Here is a 26,756-nt window from a genome sequence, read left to right as displayed (position 1 = left end):
AAAGATTTAACGGTGTTGCGCAATTTCAAACAGTGGTCGCCTTTTAAAAATGGCTGCTTAAACGTAAACATAATTTGAAAAGGATTTTTCTCCCAATTTGGATAATTATTGCGAAATAGGGAAAAATACCAGTTATCCTGAAATTTTGTTCTTTCATTTGTGCACAAGAAATTGAAAATCCAATATAATACACGACGTCAGGAAGTAGAATGAGAAAATTATATGTGCCCATTAGGTGCTGCCCTCTGGTGGCAATTTTATGTATCGCGCATTTGTTTAACTTTTTCTTATTTTACTTCCTGTCGTTGTAAATCTAAATAAATCTTTTACTTCTTGCGCGCAAATGAAAGATAAAATATTCAGGATATCTTGTATTTTCTCCGATTTTCCAATAACTGTCCGAATTGGGAGAAAAATCATTTTCAAATCAAGTTTACATTTGAGCAGCCATTTTTAAAAGGCGACCACTGCGGAACACCATTAAGGCTTTCGAAATTTCGGCAAAAGTTGAAGATTTGAATATTAAAAATTGATCTTCTTTTAAAGTTTTTAATATTTTTCAACGAAAATTTTTTTCCATGCATATTTTACCATTCTAAACAACTTCTCGCATGGATTTGTAATAATATGCAATAGATCAAAAGAAAAAAATTCTAACCTCTTCAAAAATTAAAATTAAATATTTTTGACCATCTTATATGTTTTCAGGTTAAAAATGATGCAAGAAAAAAAATATTACCTCGTTTAATAATTTTATTTTAAAGGGGTCAAAATTAAGGTGGGGTTTCCTCTTAAAAAATTAAAAAGTAGTTTTCTGTTATATCGACAATATAAGACTGTAAGCTACTGCTCTCTGCCTTTTGCTTTGCGCACTAAGTAAGTAAAATCATCTACCGTTATGGAAGAAACCAGTAAAATATCCAAGTTTGCCAAAAAATGATTAGAGACACGAATGCCCGCACAACGCATGTCAGTATCAAAAACGAATACAAAAATGAACTACATAAAATCATAATAGTCTTCAAAACGTATTTTAAAGTAGAATTAAAAATCATTTTTTTATTATTCTATTAAAATTAAACATCGTTTATTATTTATTTATTTTCTTTTTACTGCACCTGAAAGAACCAAGCATAAAATGATCCTAAATATAAAAAACTAAATTTCGTATTTCAGTCGAGCGTTAACGTCACTGATGGTACCAAGATATAATATAGTCCCCTCCAATTTCCACGGTACCAGAGATACCAGTCCCCACTAAAATGCACCAGGTCTCTTCAACAACGCAATCGACGGGCGGTGGTTGGTCGTTTTCGGTCCCAACCAGTCGTCATCGTGCCAGCACGACATTCGTTAACTGTATATCTTTTATTTATCTTCATAATACACTCGTGTTTTATTCTCTTTAACCTCACAACGCTCTTTCAAGGAAACTTTATAGTGAAAAAAATAGAAGTTACTCATAGACCTGTATTTTTATCTATAGAAAAAAATGTGCAAATGAGTGTAAATTCCGTCTGGAATTTACCGGAAAGAAATTTTCGCTTGAAAATTTAGAAGAAAAAAAACGTTGTTATTATTACTGAAACGAAATGACGCATCTTCAACAGATAATCGACGAAAATATAACATGATTACACTAAGGATTGTCTTCTACATTTAAGAAATTAAATGTCAATTTTCATGTGTGCTTCTACAGGTGTGAAAGAAAACCAGTTCTTTATTTTTAGTGACAGACTCGTGTCTTCACGAGGTTCAGATATTATTTTTAATTGGTGTGAAAGTTTACGATAAAAATTATCATGAAAAAGACAATTTTCCGAGGAACATCGTTGGCGATGTTATCGAAAACGTGGTGGTTACTTGTTGTTCTCGGTGTAAGAGAGGTAATTATTATAAATTACATTGTAATTTCAAATATAATTTTCTTTTTTGTGAAATTTAAATGTTTTTAAAAATTATATTTCTTACCACAAACAAAAAACTATAATTCATAAATTACTATCATTTTACTATTGAATTCGGCATCATAATAAATCATTACTTTTTTATATATTAAACTTAACTGTATAGAATCTGTGATAAAAACGATCCAAAAAAGCGAGTTTTATAAAAAGTAAATATGAATATAATTATTCAAAACATTAATGTATATAGAAGTAAAATCATTCAGGTGGAGGTATTTTATATTATTCTCTTTTTGAAGAAGATTGAGAAACGTTCAGCTATCTCTAATGACTGCGGCTTTTTAGAGAAATTATAAAAAGAAATAATCAATGAAGCATGAAAAATAACGAGATGTCGACTTATGCAAACAATGGTCGACTAAAAATTTTATGCTTTAAGCATAGTAATTCTTAGAAATAGATAAAAACTATTTATTTATGATAATATTCTCTAGTTTGTTTTTTTACTATTCCACGCTTTGTCAAAATTCGTACATTAAAATAGTAATTATTACACTCAAAGAAAAAATTATGTTTGAATCAAATAAATAATACTCTATTTTGTTGCATAAACCTTATTTTTAGGTCACGCTAAATAGATTGTTTAACCTACATAAATATTTATTTGATTTAAATAAATGTTTGGTTCAGTTAAATAAATTTTACCTTCGAAGAAAGAATTTAGTCATCTGCAGCAAATTTTTTAGTTGAACCAAACTGATGTTTCGCTAATAGCAATATTTATTTGGTTGATTTAAACAAAACTTTATTTTTTCAAACTTTCTTTTTGAGTGTAACAACATAATAATAATTTTAAATTATTACATGAAATACTAAGTCTAGTATTCAAATCTAAATACTAAATTTAGTAAATTAATGTTCAAAATTAACAAAAAAATAACTGTCGGTTAGAAAATATAAATTCAGTTGTAAAACAATAGTAGAAAAGAATTTCCAATTCTTGATCGAATTTTTAAACAAGAATCAGTGGAACAATAATCGTTATTAATTACCTATTAGGTATAGAAATCATGGAGACTCAAAATATTTTTATATCCTCAAAAATACCATTGATTTTTTATATAAAGAAAGGATTATGTTATAGAATTTACACCTGAGGGCATAAGTGTCTGATTAATCGTGACGAATACCGAGCCTTATATACAAAAAAAATAAATAAAAAACAGGTCTAAAGCGTCATCTCCTTTTTTATATATATACATGTATGCTCGACTACCTAAAATGTACAATACCTCATTAGATAACATTATGCCTACGCTATTTCTGTCCTCCACCCACGTTTTAATGATATATTTCGATTTCTCATAAACGTTACGAAACCTTAAAACATCCTTGATGCTAAAATTTTCTATCGATAAAATGCAACTTTTGCAAGGTTATTTCTCTCTTGAATTAATAACTGTTTTGCTTTCCTGGGAATATAAAAACACCTACACCAAAGTGTATAAAATACAGTAGATTCTCCATTTAACCAAATTCTGTTATCCAAAACTGTAAATTGTTTTATTCGAACATTTTACGTCTTCTCAAATTCCAAAATTGCTTTTCTAAATCAATCTTCGTTTAAAAAAAAACGCTGGAGTAATAAATTGAAATTCAAAACTTTACTTGCAATTCCCAGTTGAAAAAATTCTTATTTAAGAATTTTACTGGAACAGTTCTATAGAATAATAATTCTATATGTAAAATCCAGTGAAATGGATTTCATCAAAATTCCATAGAATTTTATTAGAACAATTTAATAAAATTTGTACCTACATAAATTCTAGTAAATATAAGGTAAAAATTATTTCTCTCGTATATATTAATTAATTATAGATTAATTAATATTACATTAAAAATATTAATACAATATTAATTAGATTTTTCTTTTTTTGAATTTCGCGCCAATACAATTCTTTAAATTGCCGCCTAGATGGCATGAAAATTCGCTCACAAACGATATGAAGCGAATAGATTATACGAAGTATGGCGATGATATAAAATTGTTTCGTTTCGGTTATAAAATAAAATAAATATTTTTAATTACAATAATAAATCAACTGTAAATAATTCTTATTAGTGAATAAAATCAGAGAAAATAAAGCGAGGGAAAAAATAGATTATTTTATTTAATGAAGCTGAAACTTGCACCCAGTTTTCACCATCCACTTAATTTTGCAAATTAAATTTTAAAATTAAATATTTTTTTTAATTAAAACCAACATAAAATTTTTAAAAATAAGGTGGGTGCTGATAACTGGGTGCAAGTTTCATCTTCATAAAAAATATTTAATGTTAAAATTTAACGTCAAAAATTAAATGAGTGCTGATAACTGGGAGCCAGTTTCAACTTCATTATTATTCATGTAAATATAAGTTTTTTGTTTTCTTTTATTTATTTATTTATTTACATAATTTATTGTTTTTATATTTATGTTTACTAGAATTCGTGTAGAAGTTTTTTAGAATTACTCAAGTGATATTCTATACAGAATACTAGAATCTTTGTAGAATTATTCTTTAGAATCATTCCATATTAGTAAAACTCTAAAAGTCGCCTAGAAGTCTTCAGTAAAATTAGAAAATTTTGTAAAAAATTTTATTGAGGAATAATTATAGATATACCCTACACTGAAAGAAGTTTGCTTAATTCAAACATATAAATAGTCAACCAAAAAATGATGTTCCTGATGTTTTAAGCGTTCAAATGAAAAAAAAATGTATTTATTTACAAATATCTCGTTGATTTGAACGTTTAAAACTGGTAAATCATAAAAAATATTTGAATTGAAAATATTTTATAATTGAATTGAACTTAAGTTCAATTCAGACTTAAATTAAGATTTAAATCTGTCATGTGTGTTGAATAAAAATTATTGTTTACTTCAAACATAGTTTTTGGTTGACTAATATATAAAAGATAATTATATTCGATTCAGAAATATTGTTTTCTCAGTGCCTCAGTGCAATAACAAATATTTAATTTACATTCCTGGAATATTCCATTAGAATATTGGAAATATTCCATTAGAATATTGGAAATATTCCATTAGAATATTGGAAATATTCCATTAGAATATTCCATTACACATTTTAGGAATATTAAAATGTCCTACCTTTGCAATTTTCTTTTGTAATAAAATAGGAATATTTCATTGGAATATTGTAATTCTAATGTATAGTAATAATATTTCTTTGGAATATTATAGGAATATTCTAATGAAATATTACTGACTTTTTAAATTTACAACTTTTTTCAGTTCAAAGTAAATACTAATATACTATTAAAAATAAAAAATATTTTTACAAAATTCCAATGGAATATTTTAATATTTTTATGGAATATTCTTTCATTATTTCAAAGGAACATTCCAAAAGAACATTCTAAAGGTCGAACATTTTAATGTATATTCCTAAGATATATAAAAATGAATATTCCAAAGGATTATTCTCCATGTTATAATGGAATATTTCAGAAATGTGAATGAAATATTCTGTGCTATCAGAGTAAAAAGTAATCTGAAAAAAATTCTGTTTGGAATAACTAAAATTCTGGTTTTTAGCTAGAATAACGTGTTAAATATACCCTTACTATATTTTTCCGGTTATAGATTAACCAGAATTTTGGTTGTTTTAACTAAAATATCGTGATAAATTACCCTAATAACCCAAACTTTTTATCCCGTGTAATCTATTAATTATTAGAAAATTTTCCAAATAAAGAAAAATAATGAAACTTTCTGAAAGTAAATTATTAATAAAAATTGAGCCATTAATTCACATTAGTAAAAATTTTTAATAATTTTTGAAAAGTTTTAGTCATTTTTCACTAAAACTTTAGTAAAAAAAATTAGAACTACTATTTAAACAAAATGTAAATTAGTGGCTCAGTTTTCACTAATTCAGATTTAGAAAGAATCATAAAATTAATAAGGAAATGAAAATTATGTGTGAAAACGAAAAGAAAGAAAAATAAAGTTTTGCATATTTTTCTCTTTTCTATAACAATGAGAAATTATTATTCTCTGTTAGAGCAAGTAACTGGAATTAGGATAATAGTTATATAGTTTACACTAACTCTTTCCTATATACATTTCCCTTAGAAGAAAAAAACCTGAAACATTTCTTTTTTCCTAATCAACAGTGATTCCGTTGGCAAAATCACGTGCTACAAAAAAGGCATATAGTTGTTTTGAAGTAAATTATAGCAATAGTCCTCTAAGAATAAAAAAACCAGAAATTAACCGTTGCTTCAACTACAATATTATATTTCAAGAGCGGAAAATTTTATTTTATATTAATAGCTCTCAATATTATATATATTTTGTTTGACTTTTAATTTTATTTCTTTTATAATTACAAATCTGGGCTAATTATAAACTATGGATATTATGCTGCTGTATATTATAATTGTTGAGGGAGTATATAATATTAGTGCGAAAGCAATCAGACGTTACTGTGCCAAGGTAAAAATAAGAGCTACCACGTTATTTACAATACTGATTATTATTATACCGGTGATGTGATTGTCTTTACATTAAAAGCCAATATGTGCGTTTACAATACTCACGAAGTGTGTATTATTTCAAATGATTCAAATGGTATTTTAATTTAAAAGCAGTATTTAATTTAAAATACATGCGTGCGTGTAGCGTTGAACTTTATAATATTTAAAAAACAAGACATAACACCAATGCTATGAATAGTGACCATCTAATATAACATATGGGAAACAATTATCAACTTTTACCTAAATAAATGACAGTTCTATCTGTTTCAAAAATTACTTCGTAACAAAATTTGAATCTACTAAATCAAATTATTATTAATTAGTCAAATTTAACTGTTCTCTTTGTTATTTATTTATTTTTATTACTAGTTATTTTTTACTAATTGTTGAAGCAAAAAATTAACCAATATTTGACTGAAAAATGAATCTTCTATTTAAATGAATAACTAACTATATTATATTAGTAAAATCTACTCTCTAAATTCGAATTAGTAAAAATATTTACTAATTTGAATTAGTGACTGACTTTATGCTTTTGAATTGGTAAATTTTATTAATAAAGTCATTTCTAACAAAATTAGTAAATATTTTTACTAATTCAAATGTAGAGAGTGATTTGACTTTTTAACAGCAACCAATAAATTAGCAGCAGCAGATTTTACTAACTAAAAATATTAAATAAAAAAATCTTTTTTCAAAAATATAGAAAATAACTGCAAAAATAGTCAAATTTGAATAATTGAATTTAATTAACAAAAAATTTAGTTATTCCAACATTTAATGATCCACAAGTTCTGAAAGCTCTAATGAACAAAATATTGTTTCATTATACATAAATATTTTCAAAAATTACTATAATAGCAATAAAAATATTCTGAAGCACTTTATAATTTAACTTATTAATACTTGACGCAATACTATTGTAATAAAATAAAATTTTTTTAGTTATTTTTAACTAAACGATTACTGTGGTTTTTTGTTATTTAATTAGTTACGCTTAATTAATTCAATTTATAATTTTTTGTAATATTATATCTAATAAATTATTTATTATTTATGACTATTTATTCTTTAATTAATTCGAACTTAGAGAGTATACATATTCAAAACAATGGAAGTTTTAATAGGTTCAGTATAATATCTCTGTCAATTAATTAATTAATTAATTAACCATTAAGGAAAACTGTCAATCACTATCTTCATTTAAAGATAATTATAATTGATAGTCGTAATTATTATGGACTATCAATTAAAACTAGCATTTTGTGTTTCTATAACTGAAAACTACAATTAAAATAATTTATAGTATAATTATAGGCAGAAATTTCATTTTAATAATATAGATTCAATAATTGTTACTGATTTCAACTAATTCTAATTTAATTTATGGTTTCAATAAATTAATAACAATAATAATTTATTAATTATTAATTAAATTAATTTAACTCATTAATAATTATTAATAAAAATTTCAATTAGATCTTAATAATTCTTCATTAAAATTTCAGTAGTAATCATTGAAACTACTAAATGTAAAATTCGTTTATTTATATTTATTTATTAGAGAAATTTTACTAACAAATATTAGTAAAAATGCTCACTAATTTGAATTACTAGATGGCTTATTTTCTCTACCTAATTAATTTATCTCCAAATTTGACATTTTCAAATTTTTAATAAATTGGTAAAATCCCATTTTGCCTCACGCGGGAGGGGGGGGGGCAATACAAACAAGAAGTACACGGAAAAAGGCAATAGTTGGCACATCCATACCTCTGGTTGCCTCAATCATATTGTATTGAAAAATTTGGGCCAACCATACCTCCGGTTGCTACAACCATATTAATTAGCTAGCTTTAAATTGATACAGCAACAAAAATATAATTATGTCTGTGTGAACCATATATATTTGGAAAACGTACAAATGTTAAAATGGATGTGACAACCATTTTTGATTGATGCTGAAACCATTATCTATTTAGTGTACACAAATTTGTATATCGCTGGCTTACAATTAGTGAAAAAAGTACACCTTGAAATTTGGTTGAAAAAGAGAACACCTCGCTTTTTAGTTAAAGAAAATTAAAGGACACGTCAAAAATATTACAAAAATCCATAAAACAATTACATTACACAAAAATAAACATTTATTCAAAATGATATTTATTTCACTAACACAGCGACATGGAAACATAACCAAAAAATAATTTATTTTCATCAGACTGGAGATAGTATTCCTCAAAGCCTATTCTTTTGATGAACTCTACACACTCAGCATCCATTGGTGAAACACATATGTCATCCCGTATTATTGCAGCAACCTAAAATTACATCAACAATAGTTTATTTATCTATATGCTAAATAACATAAATATAGGGAAATAAAAAAGAAATTATTTTTACATACATCCTGAAGTATCCATTGATTAGTGATTGTTGAACTAGATTCCCTGGTAATCTGATATTTGTTCCATTATTTACATCTGGCATTCTTCCTTCCTCCAAGATCTGTTCCCATGGCACAGGTAATTGTAATTGAGGATCATCTGGTGGTAATGGCTCTCCTGATTTTCGACAAATATTATGTAATACAGCAGTTGCAACTATCATTGCCATTATTGTATCCATTTTTTGAAATCTGAATCCTAGAGCTAAAATGGGAAATCGCCTTTTCCATACACCAAAAGTTCTTTCAATGGTGTTTCGTGTTCTTATTAAAGATTCGTTATATAATTGATCATTGCGAGTTCTTGGATTGAGAAGCGGTGTCATAATATATGAACGAAGTGGATAGCCACTATCCCCTATCAATAATCCGTCTCCAAATGTACCAGCTTCAAACAAGGCTCGTATTCGTGAGTTGTTGAAAATAGTACTGTCATGAGCTGATCCAGGCCATCGAGCTACAATGTTGATAAATTCCAAATCTTTATTACATATTGCTTGAACGTTCATAGAAAAGTATCCTTTACACGGAGAAAAAGGAATAGTTGACACATCCAGATACATGGATATCACAGCCATATTATATTGAAAAATACGGGATATCCATAGTTAAGGTTGCTGCATCCATATTCTATGGCTGGCTGTATATTGTTGGAGCAGCAAAAGATCTATGGTTGGGTGATCCATAGTAATGGAAATGGGAAACAAAAAAATTAGAATCACTCAATTAATTAAATTCTATGTCACTTGAGATATTTTATACACATTTTTGTTAATTAATACACACCACTTATTGAATAACCGCATATTTACGAAATAAATTATTAATCGATGGGGGAGACACGAACCCTAGACCTAACGCATACTAAACACTAACGCTATCCACTACACTATACACGCAACTACAATATTTGAGCATATAATATTCCTTATATACTATACACATATTTCATGAAAATGAATTTACATAAACACTAATAGACAAGAACGATAATAAATAATGAACAATTGTAACACTATTTATACACAATAAACTCACAACGCAATTATATAGACGTGACAGGAAACCGACGCGACGGACAAATTGAGACGACCATTTTTAAATGGATGCCATGATAATGAATTGAGCGCAACATGTATCGAAATTTTGAACTAACTATGGATCTCCCAACCAAAGTTTATATGGATGAGGCAGCCATATGTGAAAATCCATGCCTATGGATGTCACATCCATATTTGATTCAACAATATAATATGGCTCCCTCATCCATTGAATATGGAATGTGCTTCCATTCTGAAAGTTGTCTCTTCCATTGAATTGGATAACACAACAATATTCTGCTCAACAATATTTTTATGGATATCTCTTCCAGACCTTTTCTTTCCGTGTACGATTTCTAAAAATTTCTGCATCATTCCCACCTGTACAGAAAAAGCAATTAGATATTTCCAGTTTTTTAAATTCAAGGGCTCGCTGCAATAAGGGGACGAACGCGTGATTGAAAGGGTTAGTACCAGTCAGGTAGCAGTGAGCGGCTCAAGGCTTGTCACTGCTACCTGACTGGTAGTATCCCTTCCAAGTCTCGCGGTCGTCCCCTTATTGCAGCCAGCCCTTCAGTTATTAGACTTTATACAGTGCAGAATTGAATACCAAGTGATTGAATTTTAATATGTGTGCAATCCAAGGCTCCTAAAACTTTCGGAAATCGAGCAATATTGAAAAATTTTAGCTGTTCACGACTCATAACATTCGCTGTTACTGGAAATTTAACATAATTTGGTCGTAGACGAGCAATAGCAGTAGTTACTCTGTGTACAATTCTATGTGAGCTTGTCTTACTGACACCGAAAAAATCCCCAGCGGAAATCAAATAACTTCCAGTTGCATAAAATCTCAGTGCAAGTAAAAGTTGATTCATGGGAGAAATTTCGTTATTTCTGAAACATGCAAAACCCAAAATTTTGTCGATAAAAAGTATAAAATAAGAATAAATTGAAATATTCGAAACGTTGTACGTTATTATAATTATATTTACTTACTGTTGTGTTCGATGTTCTAATTCAGCTCTTATTTCTGTTAACACTTCATTTACACTATTCTTTGACAATCTAAAACGAGTTTGAAAATCAATATCATCAAACTCTTCGAAAAAATTTCGTCTTTCTTTATAAATTTGTGGTCTTCGATCTGCATAAAAAAACTCTTCATCATCTGACGATGATAAAATATCATCTATCAGCCGTTGCTTTGCCATTGTCTATTTTTTACACTTAATTCTTAATATTTTATATATACAAGGTAATAAACATCATGTTTTGTTGTAAACTTAACCTCAAATTTAAACTACTATATGTATATATGACGTATACTATACTATGGTGGGGAGAGATTTAACAGAGGTTTAAGAGTTAAACCTCCAACTTTGGCCGGTTAATTTTAACCTGGATTTAGCCATTTTAACCCGAGTTTAAAAAATTGTGGAACACATAATTTCCACTAAACCGAGTTTACCGTCTTAAATTCTGGTTAAATAAAGTAGTGGAACTGGCCCTTAACCGAGGTTTAAGAGTTAAACCTCCAACTTTGGCCGGTTAATTTTAACCAAGATTTAGCCATTTTGACCCGAGTTTAAAAAATTGTGGAACGCATAATTTTCACTAAACCGAGTTTACCGTCTTAAACTCTAGTTAGATAAAGTTGTGGAACTGGCCCTAAATGCATTATCCCAAGAAGATTTGCGAGCACTTTAATTTCGATAAATCTTCTTTTTTTTCTGTTTAAAACTTTAAAGTTGTATAACTTTCAAAAAAAAAATTTTGTTGTAGTGTCTTAATAATTAATAACATTTACTCATCAATATGAATTATATATATCGAGGTAAAATTAAAAGTACCTATCATGGAAAAACAGGGGTACCCCCATTTGACCCGCCTACCCCATTTTGCCCTACTCTCCCCTACCTACAGAAAATACATGAAAGTTTACAATGCAATTAACTTATTCTAAAAGCATAAAATTAAAAATAGAAAACCTGCATATTGTAAACAATCAGAATTTTTATCAAAATATTGTAAATTTTATTTCTCCTATGCAACAAAATATTTCCTCAGTGAAAGGTTTCTTCATTTTTTTATACTAGCACTATTTGTTCCCGTTTTTCCTTCCTATCGCGTATTATATACTTTTTGCGCTAATTTCTGTTTTGTTGCATACACGTTGCATATAAACCACCGTTGATTTATGCATCTTAACCAAGTTTACTGCCATAATAAATTGGCTTAACTTGACGTTTTAGCAAATTGACTGAAATTTAGTTAAACTTTTGTCAAAAACAAGTTTTGCAAATTTACCCGATACAACTATAGGTACACTAATATATCTCAACAAGTTTGCAACAAGTCGTTTGCATTGCTGCTTTCACAAAGTCTTACATACATACAAACATATATACACGTAACAGACATTCCTTCCTTCTGAAATTGAAAGTGTGACGAACTTGTACGCAAGTTTCTTGGGCACGCATTATGTTATCTTATATGAAACGTGTGCGGGTATACGTCACATATTGTGTAGGCCGATAGAATATGTGAATAAATATATTATATGTATGTACATACATTTTAATCATGTCATTGTTCATTCTAATGTATATACGTTTATATAATCTACATGCGTAAATACACAACAATCATTAAACGTGTGTGTCTAAATATTGCAGCACGCATATATGCATTATATGTTGTGGGTACACTTAAGTATATTATTAAAAAGAAAAAAAATAAAAGAAAAAACTATTGCAAGCCAAGATAGAGAGAACGAACGGTTCCCCGCAATGGTGAACGTCGTGATTTATGTTCGTGGTATTCCCCATGGCGACCTCGAGACGAAATCACCTCATGAAGTGGGCCTCTTCATGAGCAAGACTTTAAAATTCTCGCGTTAAAGTCCTTTTACAGTTGCAAGTTGCAAGTCCCTTTAGAATTTTAAATTCAACTCTTTTTGCAATTTAAACACGCATTTATTTTTAGTTTACTGTTTCAAAATTTACGTCTATACTCAACAATAACTTGAGCAATGTTCCAGTTATTCCAAAAATATTTAAATGACTCATTGCAGGAATATTTCTTTCAAATATAGTACAGCAATTCCATTCAATTTATTAAGAAGCACAAGAAGAAAAATTAGTTTTCTATTATATGCGGATATCTAATTTTTAGAGCTGCAGCAACTAATTTATCTAATAGGTAGAGAATTATTTCTGTCGAAAATTGAAAAAATATTCTTCTACTCCCTAAATTTTAATTAGAAAAAATGTTTATTAATTTTAATTAGTGACTAACTTTTTGATTTTTAATTAGTGAATTTTACTAATAAATTAGTAAAAATGACTGTTTATTTAATAAAAATTACTAATTCAAAAGCAAAAAGTTAGTCACTAATTCAAATTAGAAAATTTTTTTCCTAATTTAAATTTAAAGAACAAAATTGTTGGAAGAATATACCAAGAATATTTTTAAAGAATACTGAATGAATATTTTTATGTGAAGAATATTTTTAACGAATATACTATGTAAACGAATATTTTTATATAAATAAGAAATATTTCCATCGAAATTAAATATTGTAGACAAATATTTATTGCTTTCTGTTAAAAAAGTTTTTTAAATTATTATTTTATAATAAAAAAAGGCTTAAATACGTATTCAGGCCTTTTTTATTTTTCGAATTATAGAAGCATTATTTTGGGACAAAAAAGGAATAATCATACTCTCTAAAGCGGAATTAGTTATTTTAAAATTTATTTATTTTGAGAATTTTTATATTATTTAATTAATAATTAGTGATTATCAACTAATTTGAATTAGGGACTGACTTTTTGCTTTAGCATTAGCGAATTTTACTAATAAATTAATAGAAATTACAATCTGTTAGTTAATAGTTTTTATTAGTAAATTTAGTAGCAAATTTTACTAATAAATTAGTAAAAATTACTCCATATTAGTAAAATTTACTAATTCAAATGCAAAAAGTTAGTCACTAATTTAAATTAGTAAACATTTTTATTAATTCAAATTTAGAGAGTTTATTGTTTAGTAAAAATATTACTATTTAAATTGATGACTAGCATTTTACTTTTAAATTAGTTATTTTTAACTAATTAAAATTTAAAGAGTATATATATTATATTCTTAAAAGAATATTCTCACAATATTTTTGTGGAGTATTAAAAATTAAGAGAAATATTCATAGAATTTTTCCGCAAAATATTAGAAAAATGTTTTTAAAAAACCAATTCTTTACACTTTTGATTATTGAAGGAATTTTCTTGGTGAATATTGCAAAAAAATTTTATTTAATGCTAAAAGAATATTTTACTAAAAATAATGAAAAACTCCTTCAAAATAGTCAGAAATATTCTTTTGCTAATACAAAAATAATCTTGTGGAGTATTTCCTTATTTTCATAAAATAGTACAATTATATTTGTGGAATATTCCACGAATACTTTCTGAATCATTGCAAAAAATATTTCATGGAAAAATTGTAGATTATAATTATCTAATTATATTCTACGAATTTTTATGAGTAATTTCTTAAATATTTTGATTAATGTGCAAAATGTTTAGATAGTTATTTAGTTATCATAAACGGTTCAATATTGTATTTTTGAAATATATGCAGGAATAATCTTTGAAATATTGCACAGAAATATTCCAACAATATTCCATTATCACATTTATAGGAGATATTCAAATTTAGAGAGTACTGATAAATTCTTGAAAGAATATTCTCATAATATTTTTGTAGAATATTAAAAAAATTATGTTAATAGAATATTACAGAAATATTCTACTAATATTGACCCTGAATATTTCAACAAAAATTTACAAATTGAAGTGAAATATTACAAAAAATAACTTTTTTTTGTAAAATATAACAAAATTAAAAATTTTAAAAACATTTTTATTTTTATCATCATTCATTTATTTATTAAATTTGAATTCGTCTCATTGTCAGTGAAAAATTTTTCACCTTATGTTTCTTTGTCACGAAATTCTTAATAACATTTCCGTTTCAAGAAGGGAATTTCCTATTTTTAGACACGAAATATAAATATATATTACATTTTTTTCTCCGGATACTTGTGTCCCCCGCAGGAAATACACGTTTTTCTTAATTGGTTAAATATCCCTTATAACACCTTGTCAACCTCGGAACCAGTTTTATGGAAACAAACGTGTAAACTCACGATGAAACAAGTGAATCTACCTCAAAACTTGTTTGAAATTTTCAATAATAAAGAAAACAACAAGAACAAAAAAAATGCTAAGTTATTATTTTAAAAAGTCCACTCTTTGAGATTTGATCTATATATCTAAAGTACACCTTCCTGTAGGTACATAGAATTAGAAAAACCCGTAAAAACTATAAAGTACCCACTTTTCAAAAGTGCATGGAATATTGAAAATGAGTATAGTAATTTAATAATTACCGAAGATTATTTTACTAAAATCAAATTATGTTTTACTATCACCTCTATAAAGATTGTGCACTTCCGACCTGGCAGTGCGTCTTTCTCGATTAAAGAAATCATCGAAGCCACACCTATACAGATAGGTATTCCAGAGCGAATACCGGTATCCAATCGCTAAATAATCCCGTTCAACGGTATTATGTTCATCCTGCCTTTTCTATCTGTTGTAATATTCACCTGTTCAAATATGTTTACCTACATTGATATGAAATTGCGCGTATATAAAATCTTTAGTCATCTTTCTATTATATACAGAACATAACTCTGGTACAATTTTCTTTTCATTTTTTTCGAGGATGATTATATTGGTTTTACGTAACGACAAGAAAGAAAAATATTTGTTTTATTCACTGGGAATAAGTACCTAGAAAAAGAGATGCAAACAAACTGAGGGCAGAAGTACTGCACTCTTTCTCAATTATAATATAAAAGATGAGTTCAGCGAAACTGGTCATTTCATTTAATTACCAAAGGGACAAACAAAAATGTTTCATTAACTCACAACATTGTATAAAAGATTCAATCCCATACAATTGTTGCATCGTTAATAAACGGATTACTCGATAAAAATATTTTATTTAGAGATACAATGTACATGTGTTCGACTCAAGGTAATCATAAAGAATCACACATTCAACCGTGACAAATCTCGACATCTCACTGTGTCTGAACCAAAAAAAAAGTTTTACAAAAATGGATCCAAAATCTGGTTGTTGGAGATGTTTCTGCATCATATCAGAAGTAAAAATCCGTTGAGATCAAAATCCTAGTTGATCCTTTTTTCGAGTTATCATTATTTCCATGCAAATGTTTATAAAACAATCAAATTAAAACTTTGTAACTACATATAGGCAATCCAATCACGCAAAAGGTATCTTAAAAAATCAGGGTGGCCACATGTCAGTAAAGTTAGGGAAATGTCAGGAAAAATTTTTTGTCAGGGCAATTAAAGAAATTAAGATGGTCATGCAATACATTTTTTGCTCTAAACAAAAAAATTTTTGTCAGGGAAATTCGTTGTTATGTCAGTAAAATGTCAGGGAAATTGATAAATTCAATCTTGCGGCCACCCTGAAAATATTTTTTATATGTAAATATATGTAATTACATATTTAAAATAAGACCTAAATAAAGAAAATTGATTAATTTTTAGCAAAATTTCGGGGTTTTTCAATATAAATTTTAGTTAAAAGTTGGTTTTGAACTTTTTTGATATTTCAGGTAATATTTCCGAAACCTTTATATTTCTTTTAAGTGTATTAGTTAAGTTTTTTAGTTTATTAGTTATATTTTAATAATATTTTCACAAAGTTTTATTCATTTGATTGAAAAATTACAAACAATAAGACTTTTTTTTATTAAAACTGGTAAAGAATAATAATTTTCAAGCTGAGAAATAGATGTAAAACTTTGAAACGAAGCAATATTTATAAAGCTGTCTCCATGAACCATAATCATTATAATACAACTCACTTGAAAATGATAAGTTAAAAATTCGACAACTGCTCGTATAAATTCGAATGGATATTTTTCATCTTCGAATTAATTTCATAGTGTTTTAAAGTTTTAAAAATCCACGATGGACCAAGTCACTATATGTTCAAACGAAAACCACATTTAATATTATTTTATTATTATAGGGTAAATGCACTAGTAGTCGGACACTCAAGTATACGATCTTATATTATGCTTTTTTCTTGAAATAACACATTGCTACTGTTTTTTTAAGCACATTGTCAATTAACCCATATTGGACTGCTGTTCGACTAGTCGAACACTAAACTTTTTAATTTTTTTTTCTAAAATAATGAAAATTATAAAAATATTTTTTATAGTAAACATTATTTTACTATTCAATCTTCAAAAAAATCATTATTAGCGACTCTCTAGATCATCCTCTATCTTACAAGGGTGACTTCCCCCAACTCTTACACAATACCCTTACGAACATAGATAATTTAATCATTATATAAATTAGATTATTATAAACAAAATTAGTGATATTTAATTCCGGAAAACTAGTTATAAATGTTGTCAATAGTCTAAATAATTAATATTATAGTTTACATTTGTATATTATTGCATAGGCCGACCGCTAGGTGTAGCTATAAAAAATTTTTAAAAAATAAAAATCTTCATATATTGGCCCGTTAAATAAGTAAAAAAAATTTGACACCATATTTGGATTCCTTGGTCCCAAATTAGATAAAAATAATATCTTTCGATATCTAAATAAAAAATTTTTACATCTCTGTCCGATATGGGTTAAAGGAGTTTTTCAGGATTAAAAATCATATAAATTTGTTACAAATACTTAGTATTTAATAAAATATAGGTAAGCATTTTAATGAAAAATCACGAAAGCTTCAGTAGTCCGACACTTTTTCTGTAGTCGGACATCAGTCAGATATTTTGGATTTATAAACTAAAAAAGATAATTTTTTTAATTACTTCCTGCTGGAAAATTGAATTATAGCTTATTATAGAAATTAATAATATAATACTTAAATCCTATAAGTTTTAATATTTATGAATAATTATCAACAAAACTTTGTGCTACTCATTGCGCTACTCGAAAATACGGTTTTCATCCATAGATGAATCTATAAATATAGAAGCTAAAAAAATTTTTGTTTAAATATAATGTACAATAACATTATTTTCATAAAATATGAACTTCACACATTCGTCCAGTATATTCTTCAAATTATTATGTTTTTGAAATTATTCGTCTATATATAAAGCCATAGTAATTCCTATGTAAGATCCTGTAAATAATAAAGCAGCAATACACTTTTCATATAACAAATCGAGTTTAAATAATATGAAATTGTATTAAAAGAAACCAGCAGAAGGTTATTTTTATCGAACACAATAAATTGCTGTGAGCGTGGTATACAAAGAACCCCATATCTTTGACAAATATTTATTTACATACAAAAATATTTAAGATACTTTTTGCGTAATTAGTTTACCTACATGTAGTTAAAGTTTTAATTTGAATGTTTTGTAAAAATTTACATGTAAATATACATATTGATATCTCGAAAAAAGGATCAGCTAGGATTTTGATCTCAACGGATTTTTACTTTTGTTATGATGCAGAAACATTCCCAACAACCAGATTTTTGATCCACTTTTGTCAAATTTTTTTTTTGTTCAGGCGTTCAGTGTAGAATAGGAAATTAAAGAAGGGGAAAATGCGGAGAAAGATTTATTTATGTAAATAACTGACGTAATTAAGATTAATTACATTCTCATCCAAAATGAGAAGGTCTTGGATTTGTGCGATTTTTTTTTATTATAGAATAGCGCGTAATTTTAAAAAATCAGTTAAGTCAAAGTTATAACTGTACTGTCAAGATTTATAACAAATGTATAATAACATTTTCTTGAACAGAAGTGAACTCCTAATGACTATCTATTTACAATCACACAAAAATGTGTGTTGGAAATGATTAACTTCTTTTTCAAACTCATTCGCATCTAACTCAGAAAGCGTAACGAGACATATATTTTATTTAGCATTTAGCTATTAAACATGTTGATATCCATTAATTTACAGACTATAAGTTTAAACATATACAAAGAAAATGAAAGTGTACATACATATGTAATTTAAAATAGTTTTCTAATGAGAGTGTCACGGAAATGAACAATCAAATATTACAATGTTAATAATTTAATTAAATATAAATAAGCAACATTATAGTTTCAATTAAAATTACAATTATAATTTAAAAACACTAATTTTCAACTTGCAAAAGCTTTCACTTTCAAATAATTTCTTTCCTGATAGCACAAAATATTCCATTTGAATTCCGGAAATTTTTCACTCGAGTATTAGGAATATTCCATATACACATTTTAGGAATATCAAACTGTCCAAACTTTGGAACATTGAAAACAAATTTATTTGATGAAAATTAAAAAATTATTACTATAATGACACTACACTCAGGGAAAAAATATGTTTGATTTAAATACAACCCTAATTGTTATATAAACCCTAAGTTTTAGAATATTTGAAAAAAAAGGTTTTTTAACTTAAATCAAAATTTTTTCTCTAAATAAACATTTGGTTCAATTTGATAAATTTCTCCTTTGAAGAGAAGATTTTGTCACTTGAAGCAAATTTTTGGTTTAAAAAAAGCAATGTTTGAATAATTATTTAGTTGATTAAGCCAAAATTTAGTTGCTACAAACTAATTTTTCACTGACTGTAATATTATTCTTTTCCCTATTAACAAATCATCAATTTATTGGGAATTAAAAAAGTTGTCACTTTTAAAAGTAATATTTTTATTTTGAATATTGTTGTAATATTTTAATGGTAAATTCCAATAGATTTCCAATGAATATCTAATGAAATATTTCAGAATATATAAATGGAATATTTCGTACTCTTAAGATTAATCTGCTTTTTTTAAGAGATTAATGAGTGTTAATTAGTTTATAGTTAAAATTTACTAATCATTAAGTAAGATACTAAATAATTAGTTAATATAATTATTAATGTCTCTAAAAGTTCAAATAAACGAAATTTATTTATTTTTTAAATTTAATTTTTATTACACTGAAAAAAATGTATTTTATTAAAATAAACGATTACTTGTCTATTTCAGAATAAATAATTATATTAATTTACTTGAATCAAATTTTTGTTCAGTAGCTATATATTATAATAATATTGCGTTATATATTAAGAAATAATTTAAAAAGTCCCAAAATTTTTAATTCAAGCTTTTGATTTTAAATACAGAGTAATTTTTAAAAATACTTTTGTCGAAAAAATAATTCATTCATTTAAACATTCAAAATTTTTTGCACTTAATGTTTATTGTAATTGCTACACCTAATAATAGTTGAAAACTAAAAATGCAATGCAATTCATTCAATTCAGCGTTTTATAAATAATTTATTTATTGTATGAATAACAATAATAAAAATAAAAATAATATAATATGTTAATAATAATAGTAGATAATTGTAGTAATTTTAACATAAATTAATTTTTTTAATGTTATTGATGCGCACAATTGAATAATTGAATGAAAGTCATAAAATAAAGAATAAAAAATTATATCAACTCTCTAAATTATAATTGGAAGCCAACTTTTTTACCGTCTATAATAATGTAAATATTCTTCATTTTGATCTATTAGAAGATAAGAAATTAATTTCAGATTCAACGATGTGTGAAGTTATTTAGGAGTCATTAAAGATATTGGTAGTAGGATAATAGATATCGGTCTCTTTCTCTCTCCATTCCACAAATTATGTTAATTAAGAAACGAACCAATTTATATATATATATATTATATATATTATACGATATCATCTAATTAAGCGCGCAGCAAAATAATGAGCTATCCCTGTATTTACAGTTTGTGAGTGAAAGCGAGAAAAATGCATTTAATCCTCACATGAAAGTATTATTTAAGCTACACTACCTACTAAATATATTAGAAAAAAAAGCCGAACAAAAAAACAATGTCGTCGATTCACATACCAATCGTATACGTGACGTACACTTAAATGAATGACTACTGATTATAAGATTAAAAGACTTGGATGCATTTGCTTTGAAAATTTATTTTTAAAGGAATTCTTTCTATCGTCTAAAATACCGTTTTTACGAGAGTTCTACTTTTTACGACACAAAAATTTCTGCACAACATTTTATTTTCATACCGTTGTGTCCTGCTGGATGTGAACCTATATTTAATGTGTATACGTATAATATTTATAGAAAGTGAAATTAATGGTGATATTTATACGCCTCTATAATAACTGCTAATCATTTGCATAAATACATATGATTTTAGAGAATAAAATACTGCATTAACAATTTACGTTCTTCATTATTTAATGTCAATTTTTTTTAATGCTAACTTTAAATGTTTATTCTGCGTAAAAAAACGGAACATTTCATTCACATTTCTGAAATATTTTATTGGATGGACTTAAAAAAGACGAAATATTAACTCTTCCTAAAATAAAATATTCCTTGTTAATATTCTCAAAATATTCCAAATGGTTATTAAAAAACAGAATATTAATTTTTCCTAAAAAGAGACAAAATATTTCTCATTAATATTCCCAAAATATTCCTATAGGAGTCATGTGAAGTTAGAACCATTTTTTCAAAAAATGAAAAAAATGACATGAATTCTGTGTTCTTTAGGAGTAATTCTGTAGTTCTATAACGATTTTTTCAATAGTTCCGGCAATTGACACTAAAAAAAACAATATGAAAAAAATTAGGTTCTAATTTCGCGTAGCACTACAATCTTCGCAAAAAAGCGTTCAGACATCGAATTTCACAGCAAATCAAGAGTTCTATTGTTCTCTCATAAAAAAATTAATAGTTCCGTAAAATACTAAAAACTACAGAACTTAAAAAAATTAATTCTTTTTGAGTTCTCAGCAAAGTTTTGGTATCAGTAATCCTCCTAAACTTAAAATCGAAAAAAGTACGGAGCTTTGAAAAATTACAAAAAAACCGTTTTTGCAAAAAATTAATTCTTTTTGAGTTCTGAGCAGAGTTCTGGTATCAGCAAAAAGAGTTCTATACATAATTCCAATAAACTTTTCTTCTAAACTTAAAATCGAAAAAGCTACAAAACTTTGAAAAATTATCAAATAAAATTTTGTTGCTCATCAAAAAGAATTCATTTTTTGCAAAAACGGGTTTTTTTTGTAATTTTTCAAAGCTCCATATTACTGATACCAGAACTCTGCTCAGAATTCAAAAAGTATTAATTTTTTGCAAAAAAGTTTTTTTTGTAATTTTTCAAAGTTCTGTACTTTTTTCAATTTTTAGTTTAGAAGGAAAGTTTGTTTGAAATATGTACAGAACTCGTTTTACTGATTACCAGAATTTTGATGAAAACCCAAAAAGAATTAATTTTTTGCAAACTAATTTTTTTTGTAATTTTTCAAAGTGATTTTTTTCATTTCTTGAAAAAGTGGTGCTAACTTCACATGACTTCCAATAGGACTTCAAAAAAACAGAATATTAACTTTTCTGAGAAGGGGAAAAAATATTTCTCTTTATTATTCTGAAAATATTCCAGAAGAATTTTAATAAAACGAAAAATTAGCTTTTCCGAAAAGAGAAAAAAATATTTCTCATTAATATTCCCAAAATATTCCAATGAAACTTTAGAAGAACGAAATATTAACTTATCCGGAAAGAGAAAGGAACACTTCTCATTAATATTTCCAATTTATTTCAATCAAGTAACCCTTGTTGTATTTGGAGATGATTCACATAAAGATTTGAAAGATACGATATGTATTTATTGAAAACAATAATCATTAGTGGCGCATTGGTAGGTTTTTAATTATTTCGAAGAAGAATGAATTTAATAATATAATAGTCAGACACGCACATATGATGCTGTAAAAACGCCGAGGTTACTTTAAAATGCAAGAGGCTCCTAAGATGCGAGACCAACGATGCCGAACTCGAAAGCCGTGTTATTGACCCCTCTATCTCAACGAAACTTTCCTGAGACTTACGCGGACTTGATATATTCATTGATTCACTTTTTTGTTAACTCGAATTTCTTTCAACTAGTTTAACAATACAGTCGAAAATTCTTAAATTTTCAAAACTAGAAAGAAAGGAACTAAATCCCTAGTTTTAGATTTTTGATTCAATAAAGCATATTCCAATCAGCAGAGCTTTTTTAGACTTTCTAATTTATATAAATAAAATATTTTTAACTTTAACACCGTTAATTCTCTTCATAGATATTCTTTTTTTCAAGACTTAATCTGCTACTTTAAAAGATTTCGTTTAACGATAAAACTAATCCAACTTCATATACATAATTATCCTTTTTTAAATAATAAAATCGACATTTGAAATATCGAGTGATTCTAAAATATATATTTTACATAAGTTCTCGAGAGTTGGGAATATATTAGAGTAGCAAGATTTTGGTGACGCTTAAGTCCGCAGCCTTACATAAGGCTATAATTATAAATCTCTTCGAGAAAGTTTGTTGGGGCATTTTAAAACCAGTTTTATCGACAGGTTGGCAAAAAGCAAAAATTTTAAATGTTTCGACTCGACTTTCATTATGCCCTCAAAAAAAAAAAAGAAAAAAAATTAAATGAAAGAAAGAAAAAGAAACAGTTTAGGCCAGATAATCGCCTTATTCCTTTTTCATTGTGGCAGTCTGCCAAACCCAAGTCATTTCGAGGCAGAACCATCTATCAAATTGAATTAACTTTTCAACTTTTCCTCAAGAATTGTAATTGAAACCAAACCTAGAATTAACTAAATATACAAGCAAAGGAAGAATGAAGTTGAATAATATAAAACTAAGATTCTTTTACGATGACGAAACAGAAACTATATAAGCAAAATGCCTATCTGTATCTTTTATTAGGATTTTTTGCCTTAATATAGATATTGTTTTTATTTGAAATTTATAATCTGTAGGACCATTAAAAATTGATTTAATTTTTTACTGGCAGTGAAGTAATAATTATTTCAATTTTTACTTTCTTTGGCTAATAATAATGAATTATTTACTGATAATTCTTCTCAAATTAAGGGTTTACACCAAAATTTAATTTTTCTTTTTCCTGATTTCCGGACAGAATTTTTACTTTCTCCATAACCCTGAAAAATGGATATTCACTAATTAAGATTTAGATAGTAAATTAAGAGCACCAGGAAGGAATCAACACCAGTATAAAAGAAGAAATTGTTAATTTTGAATAATATTGAAGAAATTTAAAATTAAAAATTTCTCTTTAAATATTTTGCATTGTTCTTTCACTATAAAATACTAATGTTCCTTTTACATAATAAATTTTTACTAATGTTTTCAGTGATGAAATAAGAACATATTTCAGATTCGAATTAAAATTATAAATATTATTTTGTGTTTATAAAATTTAGATCATACACTGTAACAAATTTAGGGAGTTAACGGACTCGGGAGTTGGGAGTGAAATTTTTCGAGTTAAAAATCAACTCCAAAAGAGACTTAATTTACTAACTCCCTTCATCAACACCTGCGCGAGTTATTTATTCCTTGGGAAGTTAGCATTTGGGTGTAAAGTTTTAACTCTCTTTATCCAACTCCCTTGGCATTAACTCCCCAATGGGTGCGACTTTTATAGAATCCCTTGGGGAGTTAAAATTTAACTCCCTTTTTTTACAGTGTATAGACATCAATGCTATGGAAAATTTACTATCCAAAACATAATTTTAGACTGAAAAAAAATTATTTGATTCAAATAATCAATTACTTGTCTATTATTAAATAAATATTTACTTGAACAAAATAATTTTTTTTAAATAAAGTAAATTAACTATAATAATTTGAATGTTCTTTCATTCATTCACTTTTTCTGTCCCTCACACTCTGAAGTTGTCTTTTGTTTATACTTTTGTTTTTGTTATCTTTAGAGATTGTATATTATATTATTACTAGCAAATGTTACGCGTGAAACGTGATATTCAATTTATTAATGTTATGCAAATTACAAAATTTTTTATTTTCAAATATAAATTTTGTAAATAATTTCATAATCAAAATTTTAAAAAATCACTTATTAAGTACAAAATTAATTATTACTGTTCATATTTTCAAAAATTTTAATACAATTTCACGAAAGAATTCAATTATTTTCAAAATATTTTTAAAAAATTCTATATAAAAGTTAAATTACTTTCAATGCAATTTTTGAGAATGTATACGTGCACGTTTTTTGGAAATTAGAAAACACACTTTTTTTACATATATCAAAAGTTTTACGTAAAAAAAAATTTCTTGCAAAGTTTGGAGTCTGTTTACTACGGATTTTTTGAATAATATGAATTTTAAATTATAAGCTTTTAACATTGATTCTTATGGAGACATGTGAAATTTATCCTTTCAACTGAAAAAAAATGTTGAAAGAAAAAAAAATAAGTGCATGGGGATATCACAAATTGTTTCAAATAAAAATTATACCATGTTACCGGAAATATATTAACAAATTTTAGAAAATAGTAAAAAAAATATGATCTGTTACCTTATTTAAATAACAAAGGAAGAAGAGCGGCAACGTCAGTTTTACTTGCGATATTAAACTGGCAAAGAAAGAAACTGATATTTTTATGATTTAATGGTTGTAAATGTAATGAAATTGAAAGTAAAATAGAAAAAGGTTTTTTTAAAAATTTCCTTCCCAACGATAAATTACATGCACTAACATTTTTCTGCCATTAATAAAGAATATTCTAATTCTAACCAACTAATCATAAAACAATAACATTCGTGCTATTGACGGTTGCGAAGTTGTCAGATTTTACGAATATAAAATTTGTCTAGTGTGTGTTACAGTACCAAAAAAAAGTTTTTTTCTAAAGTATGAATATATATCCCATATGAAAAATCTCATTTTAAGGTTTATATTTTTGTCAGGGAAAGTCGTGCACGTTCATCCTTATAATATAAATATATTCGTCAAAAAAATTGAAAGAATTCAATTATTATTTTCAAAAAATAATAAAATTCTTGTAATGAATTCAATTATTTTGAATATACCTAATTTTAATAAAATTCTTTAAAGAAATTCAATTATTTTCGAAACAACTTTAATTGAATTTCTCGAAAAAATTTCATTATTTTCAAATATGTCTATAAAATTCTTTATAACAATTTAATTATTTTTAAAAATTTTAATAAATTCTTCGAAACATTTCCATTATTTTTATAAATAGTAAAATTCTTCGCAATAATTCAATTATTTTTATAAACAGTAAAATCCTTTGGAGGAATCCAATTATTTTCAATTCACTTTTAATAAAATTCAATTGCTTTCAAAATGTTCAATTAAAATTATTAAAGAAACTCCATTAAAAAAAATTCAAAGAAATACTTCAAAAGAATTAGAATTTTTAAAAATTTTAATGAAATTCTTTGCGAGAATTCAGTTATTTTCCTAAATAATAAAATTCTTTGAAGGAATTCTATTATTATCAAATTTTTTGATAAAATTCTTTGCAACAATTCGATGATTTTCAATACATTAATTTTAAAATTGAAAATATTTGATAAGAAAAATGATAAAAAAGTTAAAATACAAAAAACCAAACAACAACTAACTTCAAACTGCGAACAGATTACCGGAACATGTACTTTATTATTATTAATTAATTAAGGTTATAATTATTTTTATTTTATAATTCGACGCCCCTCGTCAATAAAGTGTTTATTCGAACGCCAGTGCAATAAAGCGTTAATTCAGAAAATTGTGCTATATGGTGTCTATTCATTTGTTCGTGTAATATAATCTCAATTCA

At 26.3% G+C, this 26,756-nt stretch overlaps 1 protein-coding gene across 1 annotated transcript in view; it reads left to right on the top strand.

Annotated features, from left to right (window-relative positions):
- The first annotated feature begins 1,272 nt into the window (after window positions 1-1,272).
- Window positions 1,273-26,756, top strand: part of LOC122497890 — a 58,954-nt gene continuing 33,470 nt past the window's right edge. Inside the window, exon 1 of the mRNA XM_043605275.1 lies at window positions 1,273-1,886. Within this exon, the coding sequence (XP_043461210.1) occupies window positions 1,803-1,886 (84 nt within the window). The 5' untranslated portion in view covers window positions 1,273-1,802. The remainder of the gene's footprint in view (window positions 1,887-26,756) is intronic.

Source organism: Leptopilina heterotoma, unplaced genomic scaffold (genome assembly GCF_015476425.1).
Source record: "Leptopilina heterotoma isolate Lh14 unplaced genomic scaffold, ASM1547642v1 Lhet_14, whole genome shotgun sequence".
Taxonomy (NCBI): Eukaryota; Metazoa; Arthropoda; class Insecta; order Hymenoptera; family Figitidae; genus Leptopilina; species Leptopilina heterotoma.
Note: the sequence above shows the minus strand (reverse complement) of the source record. Positions and strands in the feature narration are given on the sequence as shown.